We start from the raw sequence: 22,646 nt of genomic DNA, 5'->3' as shown, positions 1-22,646 counted from the left end.
TCTAGGTGGTCACAAAGCACTGAGCTGATCCCCCTGTGAGATGGAACTGCTTCCCACTAGCTATCTATTTTACATCTGGTAGTGTATATAGGTCAGCACTACTCTCTCACTTCTTCCCAGCTTCCCCTTCCACTTCCTGATGTCCTCAAGTACATTCTCTACATCTGTGTCTTTATTCCTGTCCTGCCCCTAGGTTCGTCAGAACCATTTTTTTTTTAAGATTCCATATATATGTGTTAGCATACGGTATTTGTTTTTCTCTTTCTGACTTACTTCACTCTGTATGACAGACTCTAGGTCCATCCACCTCACTACGAACACCTCAACTTCGTTTCTTTTTCTTGCTGAGTAATATTTCATTGTATATATATGCCACATCTCCTTTATCCATTCATCTGTTGATGGACACGAGGGCTGCTTCCATGTGCTGGCTATTGCAAATAGTGCTGCAATGAACATTGTGGGACATGACTCTTTTTGAATTATGGTTTTCTCAGAGTATGAGCTCAGTAGTGGGATTGCTGGGTCGTATGATAGTTCTATTTTTAGTTTTTTAAGGAACCTCCATACTGTTTTCCATAGTGGCTGTATCAATTTACATTCCCACCAACAGTGCAAGAGGGTTCCCTTTTCTCCACACCCTCTCCAGCATTTATTGTTTGTAGATTTTTTAATGATGGCCATTCTGACTGGTGTGAGGTGATACCTCATTGTAGTTTTAATTTGCATTTCTCTAATGATTAGTGATGTTGAGCATCCTTTCATGTGTTTGTTGGTAATCTGTATATCTTCTTTGGAGAAATGTCTATTTAGGTCTTCTGCCCATTTTTGGATTTGGTTTTTTTTTTTTTTTTTTTTTTTGATATTGAGTTGCATGTGCTACTTGTATATTTTTAGATTAATCGTTTGTCAGCTGCTTTGTTTGCAAATATTTTCTCCCATTCTCAGGGTTGTCTTTTTGTCTTGTTTATGGTTTCCTTTACTATGCAAAAGATTTTAAGATTCACTGGGCCCAATTTGTTTATATTTATTTGTATTTCCATTTCTCTAGGAGGTGGGTCAAAAAGGATCTTGCTGTGATTGATGTCATAGAGTGTTTTGCCAATGTTTTCCTCTAAGAGTTTTATAGTGTCTGGTCTTACATTTAGGTCTTAAATCCATTTTGAGTTTATTTTTGTGTATGGAGTTAGGGAGTGTTCTAATTTCATTCTTTTACATGTAGCTGTGCAGTTTTCCCAGCACCACTTATTGAAGAGGCTGTCTTTTCTCCACTGTATATTCTTGTCTCCTTTATCAAAGATGAGGTGACCATATGTGCATGGGTTTATCTCTGGGCTTTCTGTCCTGTTCCATTGATCTATTTCTATTTTTGTGACAGTACCATACTGTCTTGATTACTGTAGCTTTGTAGTATATTCTGAAGTCGGGGAGCCTGCTTCCCCACCAAGCTCCATTTTTCTTTCTCAAGATTGCTTTGGCTATTCGGGGTCTTTTGTGTTTCCATACAAATTGTGAAATTTTTTGTTCTAGTTCTGTGAAAAATGACATTGGTAGTTTGATAAGGTTTGTGTTGAATCTGTAGATGGCTTTAGGTAGTATAGTCACTTTCACAATGTTGATTTCTCCAATCCAAGACCATGGTATATCTCTCCATCTGTTTGTATCATTTTTAATTTCTTTCATCAGTGTCTTATAGTTTTCTGCATACAGGTCTTTTGTCTCCTGAAGTAGGTTTATTCCTAGATATTTTATTCTTTTCGTTGCAATGGTAAAAGGGGGTGTATCCTTAATTTGTCTTTCTGATTTTCCATTGTTAGTGTATAGGAATGCAAGAGATTTCTGTGCATTAATTTTGTATCCTGCTACTTTACCAAATTCATTGATTAGCTCTACTAGTTTTCTGGTAGCATCTTTAGGATTCTCTATGTATAGTATCATGTCATCTGCAAACAGTGAAAGTTTTATGTCTTGTTTTCCCTTTTGGACCCTTTATTTCTTTTTCTTCTATGATTGCTATGGCTAAAACTTCAAAAACTATGTTGAATAATAGCTGTGAGAGTGCGTAACTTGTCTTGTTTCTGATCTTAGAGGAAATAGTTTCAGTTTTTCACCACCGAGAATGATGTTGGCTGTGGGTTTGCCATATATGTCCTTTATTATGTTGAGGTAGGTTGCCTCTATTCCTACTTTCTGGAAGGTTTTTATCATAAATGGGTGTTGAATTTTGTTAAAAGCTTTTTCTGCATCTATTGAGATGATCATATGGTTTTTCTCTTTCAATTTGTTAATATGGTGTATCACATTGATTGATTTGCATATATTGAAGAATCCTTGAATTCCTGGAATAAACCCCACTTGATCATGGTGTATGATCCTTTTAATATGCTGTTGGATTCTGTTTGCTAGTATTTTGTTGAGGATTTTTGCATCTATGTTCATCAGTGATACTGGCCTGTAGTTTTCTTTTTTTGTGACATCTTTGTCTGGTTTTGGTATCAGGGTGATGATGGCCTTGTAGAATGAGTTTGGGAGTGTTCCTCCCTCTGCTATATTTTGGATGAGTTTGAGAATGATAGGTGTTAGCTCTTCTCTAAATGTTTGACAGAATTCGCCTGTGAAGCCATCTTGTCCTGGGCTTTTGTTTGTTGGATGATTTTTAATCACAGTTTCAATTTCAGTGCTTACGATTAGTTGTTTATATTTTCTCCTTCTTCCTGGTTCTGTCTTGGAAGGTTGTACTTTTCTAAGAATTTGTCCATTCTTCCACATTGTCCATTTTATTGGCATAGAGTTACTTGTAGTAATCTCTCATGATCCTTTGTATTTCTGCAGTGTCAGTTGTTATTTCTCCTTTTTCATTTCTAATTCTGTTGATTAGAGTCTTCTCTCATTTTTTCTTGATGAGTCTGGCTAATGGTTAATCAATTTTGTTTATCTTCTCAAAGAACCAGCTTTTAGTTTTATTGATCTTTGTTATTGTTTCCTTCATTTCTTTTTCATTTATTTCTGATCTGATTTTTATGATTCCTTTCCTTTTGCTAACTTTTGATTTTTTTGTTCTTCTTTCTCTAATTGCTTTAGGTGTAAGGTTAGGTTGTTTATTTGAGATGTTTCTTGTTTCTTAAGGTAGGATTGTATTGCTATAAACTTCCCTCTTAGAACTGCTTTTGCTGCATCCCATAGGTTTCTGGTCGTCGTGTTTTCATTGTCATTTTTTTCTAGGCGATTTTTGATTTCCTCTTTGATTTCTTCAGTGATCTCTTGGTTATATAGTAGTGTATTGTTTAGCCTCCATGTGTTTGTATTTCTTACAGTTTTTTTCCTGTAATTGATATCTAGTCTCGTTGCGTTGTGGTCGGAAAAGATACTTGATACGATTTTAATTTTCTTAAATTTATCAACCCTTGATTTGTGACCCAAGATATGATCTATCCTGGAGAATGTTCCATGAGGACTTGAGAAGCAAGTATATTCTGTTGTTTTTGAATGGAATGTCCTATAAATATCAATTAAGTCCATTTTGTCTAATGTGTCATTTAAAGCTTGTGTTTCCTTATTTATTTTCATCTTGGATGATCTGTCCATTGGTGAAAGTGGGGTGTTAAAGTCCCCTACTATGTATGTGTTATTGTCGATTGCCCCTCATATGGCTGTTAGTATTTGCCTTATGTATTGAGGTGCTCCTATGTTGAGTGCATAAATATTTACAATTGTTATATCTTCTTTTTGGATCTATCCCTTGATCATTATGTAGTGTCCTTCTCTGTGTCTTGTAATAGTCTTTATTTTTAAGTCTATTTTGTCTGATATGAGAATTGCTACTCCAGCTTTCTTTTGATTTCCATTTGCATGGAATCTCTTTTTCAGTCCCCTAACTTTCAGTCTGTATGTGTCCCCAGGTCTGAAGCTGGTCCTTGTTGACAACATATATATGGGTCTTGTTTTTGTATTCATTCAGCCAGTCTATGTCTTTTGTTTGGAACATTTAATCCATTTACATTTAAGTTAATTATCAATATGTATGTTCCTATTCCCATTTTCCAATTGTTTTGGGTTTGTTTTTGTAGGTCTTTTCCTTCTCTTGTGTTTCCTGCCTAGAGAAGTTCCTTTAGCATTTGTTGTAAAGCTGGTTTGGTGGTGCTGAATTCTCTTAGCTTTTGCTTGTCTGTAAGGTTTTTAATTACTCCATTGAATCTGAATGAGATCCTTGCTGGGTAATCTTGGTTGTAGGTTTTTGCCTTTCATCACTTAAATATGTTCTGCCACTCCCTTCTGTCTTGCAGAGTTTCTGCTGAACGATCAGCTGTTAACCTTCTGGGGATTCCTTTATATGTTATTTGTTGCTTTTCCCTTTTAATATTTTTTCTTGTATTTAATTTTTCATAGTTTATTTAATAGTTTGCTAGTTTTCTTCTCCTTGGATTTATTCTGTATGGGACTCTCTGCACGTCCTGGACTTGGTTGACTATTTCCTTTCCCATGTTAGGGAAGTTTTGAACTATAGTCTCTTCAAATATTTTCTCAGACCCTTTCTTTTTCTCTTCTTCTTCTGGGACCCCTATAATTTGAATGTTGGTACATTTAATGTTCTTCCAGAAGTCTCTGAGACTGTCCTCAATTCTTTTCATTCGTTTTTCTTTATTCTGCTCTGCAGTAGTTATTTCCACTCTTTTATCTTCCAGGTCACTTATCCGTTTTTCTGCCTCAATTATTCTGCTATTGATTCCTTCCAGAGAATTTTTAATTTCATTTATTGGGTTATTCATCATTTTTTGTTTGCTCTTTAGTTCTTCTAGGTCCTTGTTAAATATTTCTTGTATTTTCTCCATTCTGTTTCCAAGATGTTGGATCATCTTTACTATCATTACTCTGAATTATTTTTCAGGTAGACTGCCTATTTCCTCTTCATGTGTTTGGTCTGGTGGGTTTTTATCTCACTCCTTCATCTGCTGCATATTTCTCTGTCTTCTCATTTTGTTTAACTTACTGTGTTTGGGGTCTCCTTTTCGCAGGCTGCAGGTTTGTAGTTCCCGTTGTTTGGTGTCTGCCCCCAGTGGGTGAGGTTGTTTCAGTGGGTTGTGTAGGCTTCCTGGTGGAGAGGACTGGTGCCTGTGTTCTGGTGGGTGGGGCTGGATCTTGTCTTTATGGTGGGCAGGGCTGCCTCGTGTGGTGTGTGTTGGGGTGTCTGTGAACTTATTTTGATTTTAGGCAGCCTCTCTGCTAATCGGTGGGGTTGTGTTCCTGTCTTGCTAGTCGTTTGGCATGAGGCATCCAGCACTGGAGCTTGCTGGCCATTGGGTGGAGTTGGGTCTTAGTGTTGAGATGGTGATCTCTGTGAGAGGTCTCGCTGATTGATATTACACGAGGCCGGGATATCTCTGGTGGTCCAATGTCTTGAACTTGGCTCTCCCACTTCAGAGGCTAAGGCCTGACACCAGGCCAGAGCACCAAGACACTGTCAGCCACATGGCTGGTGCTTCTGGAAGGATGAGTGTTTCTTTCTAGTTCTGCTGCACAACACGGGTTCACCCATGTATACAGGTGAAGCAGGGCCAGGAATGAAAAGTCCTATTTTCCTTTGTGCTTAGTTTAGCTTCACTTGCTCACAGGGTGCCACATGCAGATGCCTTGCCCCAGCCTTTCCAACCAGAGTTTCTGGTGCAAAAAGCCCTAAGTAATCTTGATTTTGCAAAAATTGGTTAAAATCATGTGATACCAACCCTCACATCCTCATACAAATACAGAAACATTTGCTTGGAAATTCCATCCTAATGTTAGGGACACACCAAAAACCGCGATGACCAAGATTCATGGCTCAAACACTGGATTCTCAATGCAGCCATTGTGTTTTTCCAATTCTCTCTTTAAAGAAGCATTTGGCACAGTTCTCTTGTCACTCCATAAGATGATTCAGAATTATAAAACCTAATTTAGAAGCTACTACATATTGTATTAATGATTCAGAAAGCATCTTTTCAAATGAGCTATGGGCATAGTATTGATATGTTTATTTCCATAATTATTGCAGCCAACCTGAACTTACTTGAAAAAAAAGAAATTTTTTTTTGGAATGACAATCTTCAGATTCTACAGCATACAGTCATAAACTACTGCAGGATTTGATGACTTGGCAGAGACATTCTCAATGCTACCAGCCAAACATGTGGAAGTGGTTGGTTGTGAATGAAGATGAGGTACAGAACTGCAATCCTTGGTCAGTTATTTAAGGAGAGTTTTTGTTTTGTTTTGTTTTTATAACAAAGGCTCCTTAAAGATGCAGTTTTGGGGCTTCCCTGGTGGCGCAGTCGTTGAGAGTCCGCCTACTGATGCAGGGGACACGGGTTCGTGCCGCGGTCCGGGAGGATCCCACATGCCGCAGAGCGGCTGGGCCCGTGAGCCATGGCCGCTGAGCCTGCGTGTCCGGAGCCTGTGCTCCGTGACGGGAGAGGCCACGGCAGTGAGGGGCCCGCGTACCACAAAAAAAAAAAAAAAAAAAGATGCAGTTTTGTAAGAAAATATGACAGTGAATCAGCTGGACAAGGCATTCTACCTGGAACACCTAGTCAAATTTCATGCCACAAGAGCACTGTAAAATTACCTTTGTCTCCAATAGTCCCTAACAAGTGCTGTGTCATGACTTCTGGTCAGCTCTGGAGTCTCATGGACAAATGGAAATCCAATAGTCATGTGGACATATGTATGTGTGTACATGTGTTCATTTGTACCAGTGTACAAACCTGGAATCATTATCTGTGTAAATACTAACCAACATTGACCCTTGCCTCGTCAAATTAATGTTCTTAGCCATGACTCAAGAAAAATAGAGGCTGTCTGACCTGTCTTCACCTTTACCAACATGGAATGGCAATAGTTGAATCAAACCAGAAAACTATCTTACCTGGAACTACTTCAAAAAGGAATTTCCCTGGGCTCTCTTCATTGCAGGGATGTTCAAGGACTTTATTTCCAGGCAGAAAAATAGTACCCTGTGAACACAAATGTCCCAAACATCATTATCAGATGGCAAATATTGAATTTCATCATCAGTGAATATTCAAGGTGCATCTGTAACCCAGGATACAGTAATATGCATCAGACTCATTTATATTCCCATCTAGTCCAAAATCATGTAACAGCATCATATTCATTCAACATTTAACAAATATTTGTTGAGCACCTAATATATACAAAACACTGTGTTAGATGCTTAGTTCATTTTAAGCACCAATTTATTAAATGTATTCTGTGTGCTGAAAATTTTTACTGAGCATTCAACCAACATAATATTACTTGTTAGAATAATCTTATAAGGTAGGTATTATTTTCTCCCATTTTATAGCTGTGAAAACCAAGGCAGAGACACTCAATAAGTTAGCCAATGCTGCCATAGCCTTCTCTTGATTATCCCCTCTCTTTTCTGTTGGATTTTCTTCTCTTTAGTGCATCATTTTCATCAGCACAGAGACATATTTAAAAGTCGTCCTATTTAAAAAGTTACTTTGACTCCACCTCCCACTCCAGTTCTCATTTCATTTTTTTTTTCCTTCCCTAGCAAAGAGTTGTCTACACTGAATCTATTTCCATTATTTGACATTATTTCCATTATTTGAGCTTATTTGACGTTTCCATTTGGATATCTCAAAAGCATCTTAAACTAAACTTAGTCAAATTAAAATGCAATTAATTCAGGTCTTATTTATGTATTCCCTAACTCAGCACCATCTTGCAATCAGCTGCAAAAGCCAGAAACGTAGCAGTCATTACTTTTATTCTACTGTAACTTTACCACCACCAAGCCCGAGTCCAAGAGACTGTTGTCTCCTTATCTGGAATGTTTCAAATACCCATTCATTAAATTCCCCTCAATACTGGAACATCTTTTAATCCATTCTTTTTCCTTAAGGTGGTCAGAGTGATCTTTAGAAACAGAAATTTGATCTTGCAACTTTCCTGCTTGAAAATCTCCAATGGCTTTCCTTTGTCTTAGAATAAAGCTCTGGGAGGTCTGGCTCCACCTACACCTTTAAACTAATTTTTCCACTCTTACACTTTCAATGCTTCCTATGATCTAGTCAATTGCCCTTCTATAAATGGCATCATGCTCTCATTTACCTTAGAACTACATTCTTTCTCTGGTTGTTTTATACCAATTTTTCAGATTGACTACATCTAAAATATACTTGCATAGCTTCCTGAATTTTCCTTAGAGTGATTTACTAGTGTATGCAATTATGTTATTTGTAAGATTATTTAATTAATGTTTATCTCTATCATTAAACTATAAAAGAGCAAATATAATGCATGGTTTTTTTTGTTGTTGTTGTTGTTTTCTTTTTTTTGCGGTACGCGGGCCTCTCATTGTTGTGGCCTCTCCCGTTGCAGAGCACAGGCTCCGGACGCACAGGCTCAGCGGCCATGGCTCACGGGCCCAGCCGCTCCGCAGCATGTGGGATCTTCCCGGACCGGGGCACGAACCCGTGTCCCCTGCATCGGCAGGCAGACTCGCAACCACTGCGCCACCAGGGAAACCCATAATGCGTGTTTTTTACCCTAAGCTACTGCCAAAGCCTAGCACTTCACCTGGCATAAGGTTAATGTTTAAAAAAGGGTATTGCTGAGTGAATGCGTACTGTTAGTACAGTAAACTCAGTATTCAAAACAAAGCACACTGGATTCAAAAGCCTATATTCTTATCCACTATATTATATTGTCCATTTTCCCAGCTTTAAGCAATATTTAGCTCAAATAATATTTTACACAACTTTCATTCTGCCTGATTTGGCAGAGAATATTATCGTCATTGTATTTGTCCCTCCTTCTGGGCTTAGAGTGATAAAGCATAGCACTCCCTAACTAAAACCTAAGGAATTAGAGGTTAGAAGGGTACCTCCCCATCTGTCTGCACCTTACAAGGTGAGGTGTTGGAGGTACTGCCTTTGTTTTCCTCCTCCAGGAAGTAAAATTTCCTACTTCTCATCATATCTAGTGTCCTCTTGCCTATGGATTCCATTCTACTTACTGGTATTTTTTAAATAATTTAAAAGATTACTAAGACTTTGAAAATATTCATTATAATTAAGACCATTTATAGAGAGGTTTATATAGAGTAATAAAATCAGTTGTTTCAATTACTCGTTTACTTCCTGAAGTGCTTTTGTGAAATAATTAAATGTGTGATTTAGCTCAGTTTTAGAACATACCATCTAACCTTCTAGATAGATACAACATTCATTTCTGCATGCATGTATGTTTGTATGTATACACGTATGACATATTTAATTCTGTCTTCAGGCTCTATTTAGGATCTTAAACTGTACATATGTCCTATAAGTTGAATTCAAGCCACTCTTCTACATAAACTATTCCCCTCTATGAAATCCCAATCAACTTCACTTGATAATTAAAAGGCAGAGTAATGCTATCCTTTGTTGTCTTTTTTGTAGATGAGAAATAGCTACTTCTGGCTGAAATTATCATTTTCATTTTCAAATTTGACGTTATATTTATATTTTGACAGTTTTCCAAACAAATTGTGATGTAAAAATAATAGTTTACTTATCAGGAGGCAATGTTTAGGGCAGGATATACTGCAATTGCCAAACCTTTTCTGTGGTTAGTTCATTAAGTCATTCAGTAAGTAAAATAAAGTCATTTAATTGAAACAACTAACTTGATCACCTTGTATAGAAACAAAGCAGTTAATATCTATAACTAAAAGAAGGGTGTTAATTGTGATAGTTATCTTCTAAGTATTTTGCAGTGTATATATTGTCAGAAAATGCACATAAACAAACAAAAATCTATAATTTACCCACCACCATAGATAACCAATATTAACACCATATGCACCTATCCATATTGGTATGTATTTATGTAAAAGTGTGTATTAACATATACAGTAATTTTTACAAAAATAGTAGTCAAAATATTTATTATCTGCTTCAAAACTTAAGTCATATATTGTTATTATGTCAGTTTAATAATCTACATCATTTTAAAAAGCTGAATAGCATAGTACATTACTTCCTTGAATATGCATACTATCACATCCTTTATTATTGTAAAGTGTTTATGATTTTTTGTAACTGTTATTACATATAACATTTCCATGAACATCCGTGAAGTTAAGCCTTTGAGCTTCTCCTTAACTTATTCTTTAGGACAAATACCTACAAGAGAAATTAGTAGTCAAAAAGTATGCACTGTTTGTGTGGGTTTGGTTAATTCTTCCAGAGTTGCCGTAAACTAACTAACCAAACAAACAACTAATAAACAAATACAATTCAAGTACCTCATCTGATTAAAACATAATGTATTGAGACACTACCATATGTCAGATAATATTTCTAGAACTATCTCAGGTGATGTGAGGTATTTGAAAGAAATAAACTCTACTCTCAATAGAAGAATAACAGTATATAACTATTGAACAAGTGAGTGTCAAAGTAGGTTGAAAAAATATATATATATATAAAGTAAAAGTTTAAGAAGAGAGTGCCATAAGGGCAGTCTGATTAGTTCGAAAGATAATATGAAGAAAATGGTTTTTAAAGGAGGTTAAGGTTTTAAGATTTAGCGAGCTAGGGGTAATCTTCCCAAATGGAGGACGTAGTATCAGCAAAACAGTAATTAGAACCATATGTGCAGAGCACGTTAGACTAAGGAGAAGATTCATGTGGAGGAATAGTTAGGAAGTAAGGCTTCTTGGTGATGTTGAGGACATGCTGTGGGAAGTCGAACACTAGGCAGAGGACGTTGCACTTGATGTCCATGACAGCTGAGAACCAGAGTAGGTTCTTGAGCAAAGCAGGAGATTTAAAAATACCACCTCTTAGAAGTTTGTTACCACAAAGCAATTAATTTGACATAAGAGAGCAAAGTCAAGACATAAAGGTGTCAGCAGTAGAAATGGCATAAATTTGCATTAGAGATGAATTATTAGAGATCTATTTTGAGGAAATATGAAAGAAACTGGTCATATCTTTAACTCAGGGAATGAAGAAGGAAGAGTCAAGATGACTTCAGTTTTTCTCTTCTGTATATCTGAAAGAAAGTTGATGCCTCTTGTTAGAAATGGGAAATTAGGACGATTCAAGCTCCATGAGACCCATGCTCTTGAGCCCAAACTCAATTCTTTAATTTTTTGTTAGTAGCTATGCTGGGTATTCCTTATTTGCCCTCCAGATCGTCTATCAACCCATCACTCTATTCTGTACCCTAGGAGACTAACCTCTACAAATTGCATAAACCAGGCTCTCTTGACCTCTGGCTTCAGGTTGGTTTCAAGGCCACAGCAGGAAGTCAGAAGCCACCAGAGTCAAGCCAAGATAACTCTCCCTCCATGCTAGGCAGCAATTTGACCCTAGTTGTATTGACTTAGTCCACAACTCCTAGACCTTCAGGCTTCTGCAGGTGCCAGTAGACCAGAGTGGTAATGGGTTCCTCCCTCTTTTTAGCCCCAGAGCTTTTTCACTATCCTTTTAGTTTCCAGTAACCTTTCCAACAAATTGTAAATAATTTCTTTACCACACACTCTTCAATTACACCTTTTGAGGTAGAGCCATCAATTTCTTGCTGTGGATCTTTAGTGACAAAATATCCAGGGTGCAAATATTCTTGAGTTTTTTAAGAAATGGCATATTAACCCATGATGTTCAATATACCTCACTGCAAATTTTGGATGATCAGAGAGAAGAGGCTCAAGTACAAGAAAGGGGATGTACTCTTTTTGACAGTTCACTACATATGGCAATAATTATATGGCAATAGTTAATCAGCATATTCAGAATGGAATTACACTTATTTTTCTCCCCTATAGGGAATATCCCTTTTATAAAGCATCTTTAAAACTTCAAAATGGAATAATATGCTAAATTCTTTTTTTTTATAGTTGAAAACTAAGAGTTGGCAAAAGAAACATAATTCAGAACCATACTAGTATTTTGCTTTCAGCTAAAATTGCTATTAGAAAAGCAGCTCATCTCTAGTTAATATCAGATCATTGAGCCAAAACCACAAGATATTGGGGTAAGACTAGATGCTGTTGAAAGTAAGCATGGTGATATTATTCTCTGAGATTTGGATTGGAAAAATGTATGCATATGCAGTAGCTTCGTTAGTTTCATAAGCACAATAATGAGATTTTTTTTCCAGCATGAACAATGATCATGAGCATCACAAGGAACAAGGCAAAGTCTCAGCTTGATAATATATGTGTATTTTTAATGTGACTAGACAGAGGTTTGAAAATGATATCAAGGTGAAATAAATATTACTCAACAATGTTTAGTAGAGTAAAATAGATTAGGTTTTAATAGCGTAGATCAGTGTGATTTTCTTCTTTGTATCAAGTAACTTCATTAATTCATTCAACAAATAGTTATTAAATAACACCTAGCATGTGCCAGGCCCTGTCTTAGGCACAGAGAATGTAATGGTTAGAAAGTCCAATAATGTCCTTGTACTCCTGGATCTGAGAATCACTCAGGGTAGGCAGAAAATTGGAAAAAAAAAAACCCCAAAAACCCAACCTATTACAGATAAGCCCCTGTTATGAGAAGGAAACAGGTTACTGTATGCTTTTAAAGGACGTAAAATTGTATCCACAAGTGCTCCAGCCATATCCCAATCTACAAATTACAATGAAGTCAGTGGTTAAGTAAATTTACTCTGGAGTCAAACTGCCTAGGTTCAGATACCCACTCTCCCACCGATTAGCCAAGTGACTCCAGGCAAGATATTTATCCTTTCTATTCTTCATGTTCATCCTTAAAATGGGATAAAAATACAACCTACTTTATAACTGTGAACTAATATATGTGTAGTTTGTAGAAAAATGCTGGGTACATGGTATTTTTAGTTGGTTTTTAATATTTTAAAAAGTCTTTCTTATATTCCAGAAGTCTGCAAGATATTTTGGGTCCATTTTTTGCTAATCCCCAAATAATAGGATGATTCTAGTAAAGGTTCAAAATACATCTGCTAGTATTATCATCTAGTTGAGTGAACAGGGAAGTAAACTAATTAGAAAATTTGAAGTCAGTCTATCATGTCCATAAGACTAGATTAAAACAAATAAACCTCTAATTAGCAATCATAATAACAAACAGCAAAGCAAAATGATATTGATAATGATGATTGCTAACATTTCTTGACCATATATTACTTTGCTAAGCAAATGTGTATTCTACTTATACAGTATCATTAATTTGCCTCGTGACTCTGTGTCATGACTCTCATTTTATACGTAAGGGAAATAAAGCTCAGGAAGCACCTAGCAAAGAGACTGGCACAGTAGATTCCAAATACTTATTTATATTAATTATTAACCCAATTCATGTTCTTATTTCTAATCAATTACTGTTACTTAAAGCAGTTTGAAGAATGTTTATAAATAGTTATTGAGTTTCTTCTTAGCCCCCGAAATAGTTTTACTGATTTCTGGGGTGCTTCTAAGGAATTACGAGAAGGGGAGACTTGCAAATTGGTTCAAATTTAGGATCTACCAAAATAATTCTGCAGTGCAAACTGCTTGGGGAACACTGACCTAAGCAGTGTTAATGTTTCCAAACTATTATTTAAATTAACAATGATAAACATAATAGCATAACTGTTTTATAAGTACTGAATAAATAGAAATAAATTCTCTATACAGATGTCTCATCTTGATGCTTTATATTCTAAACTGCAAATTAAGAACTTGAGAAGCATTGTCATTCGGGGTTCACTCTAATTTTAAAACAGCATTTGCATAACATTATTACATATGTTCAGACCCTAGGAGGCTAACAGGATAGCAATAATTGTGATAGAAAAAAATATGTGCAGTGTTTTGATGTAATTTATTTAAAAGCTTTTAAATCTTTCTTTTCAGACACAAGGATCCCTTGCCCCATGTGAACTCCCCCTCTGGACAGAACAGAAGAAGTTCTTGAATTTCTTCTCTGATGGGGTCCTTCTAAATGAACATTCTCCCTGGAAACACAGACATTATCATCCTAGCTACATGTTTTTAATTAATTGGACAATGGAGAAATTCCTTGACTACAGGGGAAAAAACAGATTGAAAATGTGGAAAAAGGAAGACATTATTCTAAAACCAAAATTCTATAATTACACTCTCAAAATTGGTAGATACCTTAGAAATTACTTTTTTCACGCTTATCTAATACATGAATCCCTTTGCGATACCACAGGCATCCAGAATTTTCCCACGACATCTATCTCACAACCTTTCTTAAGGTGCCCCATGCCATTTTTGAAACATTGTAATTGGAAGAAAAAAAATCCAACTGTTGACACAAACTCTATCCCCCAACAATTTCTACCCCAAATTCTTCCCTTCAGAGTGAAATCCCCCTTTTCCATCTTGAATCATTACAGCTAACCATCTGCTGAGACTTACTGTGTGCCAGCACTCTGATGTACATTTTAATCTTCTAGAATACCATGTGTGGAGGTACAATTACCACTGTCCACTTTACAGAAGGAAGGTTGAAGCATAAATAAGTTGAGTAGCATGCAGCTGGTGAAGTGCAGAGATGCAATTTGACCTTCTGTAAATCCAAGCTCCACTTCCTTAGCTAGTATTTTTTATATGATAGAAAGCTGCAGTGTGATTTATTCATTCATTCACTTACCTGTTTATTCATCAAACATATATTTAGTATGTACTATGTGTTGAGAATGCCAAAATGCTTAGAAAAAATGGAATGTTAGTATAGATAATCTTCAGATAGCCAGGTCATAAATAATTTTTATTTTGCTAAGTTTTTCTTATTTTTTTAAAAAGTTAAAATAATGAGCACGTATTACTGTGTACTAAGGAAAAATATACAAACTTTTTTTTTTTTTTTGCGGTACGCAGACCTCTCACTGTTGTGGCCTCTCCCGTTGCGGAGCACAGGCTCCGGACGCGCAGGCTCAGTGGCCATGGCTCACGGGCCCAGCCGCTCCGCGGCATGTGGGATCTTCCCGGACTAGGGCACGAACCCGAACCCGTGTCCCCTGCATCGGTAGGCGGACTCTCAACCACTGCGCCACCAGGGAAGCCCCAAACATATTTTTAACGCAAAGAAAAATGACAGTAGAAGGTAGGGTTGAATAAGCATTTTGGAGTCTCAAAGTTATACTGCCTTGCGGTAAGGACTGTTGAAGATAGTTCTAGAACATATCTAAATATAGTACAATACTCTGAATATTGGCCACTAGAAGATATCAGGTCCTAATCCCTGGAACCTGGGAATGTTATTCTATTGCGAAAATGGTCTCTGCAGATATGATTAAGTTAAGGATCCTAACAGAGAATTATCCTGAATTATCTGTGTGGACCTTAAGTACAATGCCAAGTGCCTTTACAAGAGCTCGACACAGGGAGATCTGTTGCACACACAGAGGAGAGGGTGATGAGAAAAGGGAGGCAAAGACTGGAATGACACAGTTGCAAACCAAGAAATGCTGTCACCAGGAGCTGGAAAGTTCCATCCTAGCACCTCTGAAGGGAGTTTGGCCCTGCCTACACCTTGAGTTTGGACTTTCTGGACTCCAGAACTGTGAGAGAATAAATTTCTGTTGTTTTAAGCCAACAAGTTTGTGGTAATTTGTTACAGTAGCCAAAGGAAACAAATACATATAAAGGCTTTGAAACAAGCTTTCTAATGACCCCTAGGGAGGAGTTTACAAACAGCTGACATTTTGAAAGGAGTCCACTGCTAATTCTCAAGTGCTGGTAAGTGGTGCCTAAATTTTAACTAGCCAGGGATTTGAGGGGAGAATCCACAGTGTGCAAGACATTCAAATAGGTGTTAGCTAAAGAAAATCCCTCCTCATCCAACCCTCTGCTCTCAATAGGAGGAATTGATTAAACCAGTGTCACCTCATGTCCTGGGATTCCAGGACGGAATATCTGTGGCAAGGTTAAGTAAGAGTCCTTATTCAGAAATGACTGAGTTCAACAGCTAACCCCTCTCAACTGGTTACTAGGACCTTGACCTTTTATTTCATGTCCAACAGTATATGCTATTTTACCACATTTATTATTATTTCTCAATTAGAAAAATAAATGTCAGCTGCTCAGGGGGTGATAAATGCCAAAAGTTTGAAGCAAAGTCTATGGGAGGAGAAGAGAAAAGAAAAAAACATGTTTTTGAGTTTATGTCTCATTATGAAAGAGATATAAAGAGCAAAAACAGTGATAGCTATATAATGTTTATTAAGGGAAAATCTGGAACCCTAAAGAGAAAAGTCCAATAAGCCATTATCAATGGACCAGAAAGTTGTTAATAATTAAAACTTTCATTTAATCCTTTATCTTAATCAACTAATAAACCCTTTGTGTGTTTAAAAAGTAAAGCGGAAAAGACCTAGGTTTAACCTTGGAAGAAACGGTATAATAGCTAAATTTATAATACCAAAATAATCTGGGATGCTGAATTAAGTGATCATGCTAATTTTTTAACAACCAAGTAAAATTATTTTATAGTTGATTTAATAACTTTCCATATATTTGAATCTTAAAACTGAGAAGTACAACTAAGAGGAAAAAAGTCATTAACAGGAAAAAGGCAAAGTAGGACTTAATCACACAGTTGCTTTTTACATTTTGAACTTTAAAATGAAAAATCTCCTTTGGCTTATTGGACACCTATTTTTATTGGCATGCTTCTACTTCTTTGACCTACAATTAATTATGTTCTATGTAATCCTTAAAATACAGTGCTGAAATTGTAAATACAGTGTGATATTTATTTTTGTAAAGATAATATGCTTTTTCAAAATTACAAAAGTTTGACAACATAGTCTGTTGCTAAGGAAAACATTACTCTCATCCACTGGTGGTAGGAGGGCAAAACGGTAAAATTTATACAGAGGGCACACTGGTACGATTTATCACACCCACACACATAAGAAATGGTTTATTTGCAAGGTCACTTGCTTTACAAACAGCATTGTTTGTAATAACGGGATTTGAAACAACTCAAGTGTCCATCAATGAAAAATTGGTTAAATAGATGATGATATATCTGGGTAATGGAATATTATGCAGCCACAAAAAATAAAATAAGCTATATCTATTAAAGAATATATATGAGAATACATATATTAATAGTTCTCTATGGGATGTATTAGAAAGAAGGATAGCTCAATTTAGAAATAAGCATTCAGTATGCTATATTTTAAATAATAAAGAAATAATAACAAGAACATATATATGTATTTGGCTTTATTCACATAAAAAATCATGGGAAGAATATACATGACACTAATCAAAGTAGTTATCTGTGTATATGCACCCCAGTGTTCACAGCATCGTTATTTACAATAGCCAAGATATGGAAGCAACCTAAGTGCCCATCAACAGATGAATGGATAAAAAAGATGTTGCATATATACACAGACACACAGACACACACAAACAATGGAGTACTACCCAGCCATAGAAAAGAATGAAATTTTGCCATTTGCAACAACATGGATGGACATGAAGGGTAATGCTTAGTGAAATAAATGAGACAGAGAAAGACAAATACTGCATGTTATCACTTATATGTGCAATCCAAAAAATAAAACACATGAATGAATATAACAAAACAGAAGCAGACTCATAGATACAGAGAACAAATTAGCGGCTATCAGTGGGGAGAGGGCAGGGGAGAGAAGCAGCACAGGGGTAGGGGACTAAGTGGTATGAACTACTATGTATAAAATAAATAAGCTATGAAGATATATTGTACAGCACAGGAAATATAGCCAATATTTATAATAACTTTAAATGGAGTATAATCTATAAATATATTCAATCACCATGCTATACACCTGAAACTAATATAATATTGTAAATCAACTATATTTCAGTTACAAAAAGTAGTTATCTATAGGGAGAGTGTGCGTGTGGAGTGGAGAATAAGGATGGATGGGAAGTAAGACTTTCAATGTAAACATTTAATACAGTTTTGATTTTGAAAGCAAATGAATGTTTTATCTACTCAGAAATTAAATTTAAAATGAAAATAATATGCAAAGAAAAAGTTTCACCAAAATACTAACACTATATACAGTTAAAACTTTAAATATTCTTTATACTGTTTTTTCTTTAGAATTTCTACATTGCAAGTATATTACTTTTTTGATATAAAAATAAACCATTTTATGTTTGAGTTTGAGTTAATTCACTCAAAGTGTTAAAGATATATCTGGTGGGCTCTACACATGTTATTCTAGATGTGCTAAGACAACCTGGAACTAAGAACATGCAGGGAGTATGAGCATAGGCACAATTTTAAAACATGTTTGTTTCATATCCAAATTTCTTTGATAATGTGCATGTGAATATTTTTAATTTAATTTTGTCTTTCCTTGGCAAACAACTACTCTTCTTGCTTAGCAAAATAATCTCAAGGGAAAATATTAGTGACTAAACTTTTGGATTTAATAGTCTAATATTTTTAATCTCAGAAGTTCTATTGATTTCATAGTTGTTCTCACACAATATCATACAATGTGTTTTTCTGGCTCCTGCCCCAAGCTACTCAAATGTCATTGATTTCTTTCTCTATCTTAAAAATTTTGACTTGGCTTTACGATTAAGAAGCAAAGTGCTTCAATTCTAAGTATTCATTTTCACCATGCCTCTGTCAGATCGACAAGAGACAAAGTAGTAATCCAATTAAAATCTAATTTACTTTGCAATAGTTAAAATTAATATAACAGCCTTTCTACTTCTAAAATACATTAAGTAGAAATTTTTGTTGTTTTTTTGATAGCTATTTTAACATGCATTGATTTCCTACACAAAGAAAGCACTGTAACAAAACACAAGTATGCAACAAGCCAGATAGCTTGACAATGATACAATCATAATGCAACATGAATTGTTGTTGCATTTCCTCTCTAGGTCAGATGATGTTTTGCATGCTGAAGATACAGCAGCATTGAAAGTAGACAATGTCCCTCTTCTCATGAAGCTTAGATTTTAATGAAGGAAGAAACACATATATTCACCCATACATAAATACATTTTAAATAACAAGGGAATTATTAAATGATGTAAAGTACTGTGTAGTTAATTAAAATAGGGTGTTACCTGTGAAAGTGCCTGGGTGGCTACTTTGGAATGACTGTTCAGGGAAGACCTCTTTGAGCAGGTGACATTTTAGCTGAGATCTAAATGCTAAGATCATTTGCCTTCCTACAATATTAAATTCTGTAATATTAATAGAGGTTTTACAAGGTTAAGACTTCCAATTCAAAAGATGCAGACCTATTAGAGAACGGACTTGAGGATACAGGGAGGGGGAAGGGTAAGCTGGGACAAAGTGAGAGAGTGGCATGGACATATATACACTACCAAATGTAAAATAGATAGCTAGTGGGAAGCAGCCGCATAGCACAGGGAGATCAGCTCGGTGCTTTGTGACCACCTAGAGGGGTGGGATAGGGAGGGTGGGAGGGAGACACAAGAGGGAAGAGATATGGGAACATATGTATATGTATAACTGATTCACTTTGTTATAAAGCAGAAACTAACACACCATTGTAAAGCAATTATACTCTAATAAAGATGTTAAAAAAAAAAAGACTTCCAATTCATAAGCATGTTATATCCCACCTTTAATATAGGTTTTTTCATGTCTTTCCACAAATGATTATCATCTGTATATTTTTGTATCTGTATGTATATATATAAATCTGAATTTGTATATATACTGTTGTATATTATATACAGTATAATATTTATATTAGTATATATTTTGATCTACCTTGTATATTTTGATGCTCTTCAAATGGCACCTAAAATATGTTTTTGAACTGTTTACTGCTAGTTTATGAAAATGTATACTGATTTTGTATACATCAACCTTGGTAAACTATCTGTGAGATATTTGGGAGTTTCAAGACATGGATATTGTCTGTTACTAATGGCAGCTGTGTATCTTCTTCTCCAATCCTTAAACATTTTCTTTTATCCTACTGTGTGCTGACAAGGACCGACTAATAAACTGGTGAATTGATGTGACAATAGCAAATATTCTTAACTTAGTTCTGGTGTTAAAGGGAATGCTTTCAATGTGTCATCATTAGCTATGATGACAGCTAGAGATTTTTAATAAGCTATTCTTCATCACTTTTCAGGGGCTTCTCTTATTCCTAATTTGCTAAGAAATGTTTTGTTTTTTTTAAGTCATGAATGGATGTTAAATTTTATTAAACCCTTTTTTGTATTTATAGAAATAATCAGATGACTTCTCCCCTGTAACCTATTAGAATATTAAAATTAGTTTTTAAATCTTAAGTGAAACAGAGCCGGTACTATAGTTACACAACCATTCCATTACCTTCCTGAGCACACTGTAAGATTTCATTTCCCAGTCACTCCTGTGTCTTAGGTGAGATCATGTGACTAAGTTCAAAAGTGATGTACTTCCATTGTACTAAGGGAAAAGTGATGTACTTCCAAACTTGGCTATAAAACATCCTGTGTGATATTCCTCTCTGTCTCTTCCCACTTGTATGCTGAAAAAAGGTGTTCTTAAATTGCAAAGCTACAAACTGATAAGTGCTTAATTCCAGAAATAATTGTGTGTAGTGAATATGCATACACACACATATGTATGTGTGCATGTATGTATATGTATATATGTGTATGTGTGTGTGTAGCAATCTGCTAGGACACTCTTCCTACAAATGTTTGGAGAATACCACCATTTTATGAGCACTTTGAAACCTTAAGGAAATCATAATATCACATGGGTACTACTTGAATTTTTCTGGTGATGACAATTCAGTACTAAGAAAGGAAGCAGAGTAGCTACACTGAAGGAATCTGAGCCCCTAAAATGTCATGGTCTCTAAAGACCTCAAGAGTAGAGCTATATATTATTTATTTCTCTATCCCCAATAGTTTAGAAGGTAACAGGCATATAGAAGGTACAGACAAAAATTTATTGAATGGCTGAATGCATGAAGCCACCGAATCTTTTGGTGAGTTCCATTATCTATAAAATAGGGATAATTATAGTACATATGTGAACTAACACAGAGGATGATTTGGAGATTAAAATCAAATCAGGCATGTGGCATTTTTAAATTGTGACACACTTTGGAAAAGATGGTTTTTTTCTTTTATTCTCCCACGATAACTCATTTTGTCTAATAATATTAGATACTCAAGGATAAAACTGGTTTTCTTAGGTGAATTGAGTTCCCTTTTATCAGAGGAATTCAAACGTGGCCTGAGAAATCACATGGTGGAGTCGATAGGAAGAATGTGTGCCCTTTGACTTCCTGACTTTTAGCCTCCTTTCCAATGAAGACACCATCGTGTAAGGAAGCAGAAAGGTAGGGAACATATACATTCACTAGGATTATTTTAAGTAGAGAAAGACAGTAAAGTAAGAGCACAGGCTTGGGATTCGACAAACTGGTTTTAAATTCTGACTTTCACATCCTAGACATATGACTTGGAGAAAATTATTATTAACATTTGTACTTCTGTTCCCTCATTAGCAAAATGGATCTAAAAAAGAGCTTTCTATAGAGGATTGTTTATAGGTTTTAATAAAATTATGCATGTGAAGTGTTTAGCATAGTAACTGATATATGGTTAGACATCAGTAAATAGTAGCCATTATTAAGACTGTTTTTCATCTAAGTCTAATTTGGTAATTCTCTGGGTACAGGACAGAGTTTTAGCTCAATAAATGTTACCTATTATTATTTATATTTATAGTCTAGTAGAACAATACATGTTGAAAAGTGATCACAACACATACATATATAATGTTACTCAAAATAACATATGTTGAAGAATAAATGAGGCCTGAGCAAGATACTGCTTGATAGAGCTGTGAGTTTTCAGGTTCATCTTCCCAGGAGTTTCTCTTTGACAAATTAGGAAATGAAAACCAGCAAGCTTCTGTCCTGGAACTAGTCAGAGTCCTAAGCAATAATTTCCTCAGCTCATTCAGACCATTATGCCACATACTAACAACAGGCAGGTGGAGATTAGGAAAAAAAAATGACTATTTCCTTTTTTTTTTCTAAAAATATATAAAATTAACAATTAATTTAGACATAAATAAGGTATTCAGAACTCAGGGTGCAATAGTCATGCTGGTCTCCTTTTCATTCCAGGTTGAGTTAATCCACTTTCATTCTTGTACCAGAGGCATTGGTGACCTAATTTTTGGATAAGACAATAAACTGTCCAACTTTACTAATGTTCTTTAGATTTTCCTGTTTTTCAAGAAAATATAGCTTGTGTCCTACATATATGTTCAAAGGGTAGAAAATATTTTTCAACGATTTCTATTTTTAATGAAAAATAAAAACCTGTAGGGGATCAGTTTGGGATTACTTATGTGTTCATCAAGTACCTTCTGAGGATCTAAAATCTGAATTTAAATCTAGTTGTATTTTATGATTATTATAATCATCGATATATTAAGAATCTCAGTGGAAATATTTTTCTAGACATAGCGAAAATAAAAGTTAAAGAGATAACAGTTATCTCTTAGACAGTCAAAATAAAACACTAATTCAGGAAGCATAAGGAAGGGTTCCAAATTTCTCTGGTGAGGAAAATAAAAAAGTCCAAACAAATCATTTGTATTTCTGCATTCTCCTTAACCACAAACTCTGCTAAAAAT

At 35.5% G+C, this 22,646-nt stretch overlaps 1 protein-coding gene across 3 annotated transcripts in view; it reads right to left on the bottom strand.

The window, feature by feature from the left end:
- ARHGAP24 (Rho GTPase activating protein 24) overlaps positions 1–22,646 on the bottom strand; it is a 771,185-nt gene that overhangs the window by 264,646 nt on the left and 483,893 nt on the right. For all 3 annotated transcript variants that reach the window (XM_067736519.1, XM_067736517.1, XM_067736518.1), the window contains one exon: positions 6,899–6,986. In XM_067736519.1, coding sequence (XP_067592620.1) covers positions 6,899–6,986 — 88 coding nt within the window. The remainder of the gene's footprint in view (positions 1–6,898; positions 6,987–22,646) is intronic.

This window comes from Pseudorca crassidens, chromosome 4 (genome assembly GCF_039906515.1).
Source record: "Pseudorca crassidens isolate mPseCra1 chromosome 4, mPseCra1.hap1, whole genome shotgun sequence".
NCBI classification, from domain to species: domain Eukaryota; kingdom Metazoa; phylum Chordata; class Mammalia; order Artiodactyla; family Delphinidae; genus Pseudorca; species Pseudorca crassidens.
This window is presented reverse-complemented; position numbering and strand designations above follow the sequence as displayed.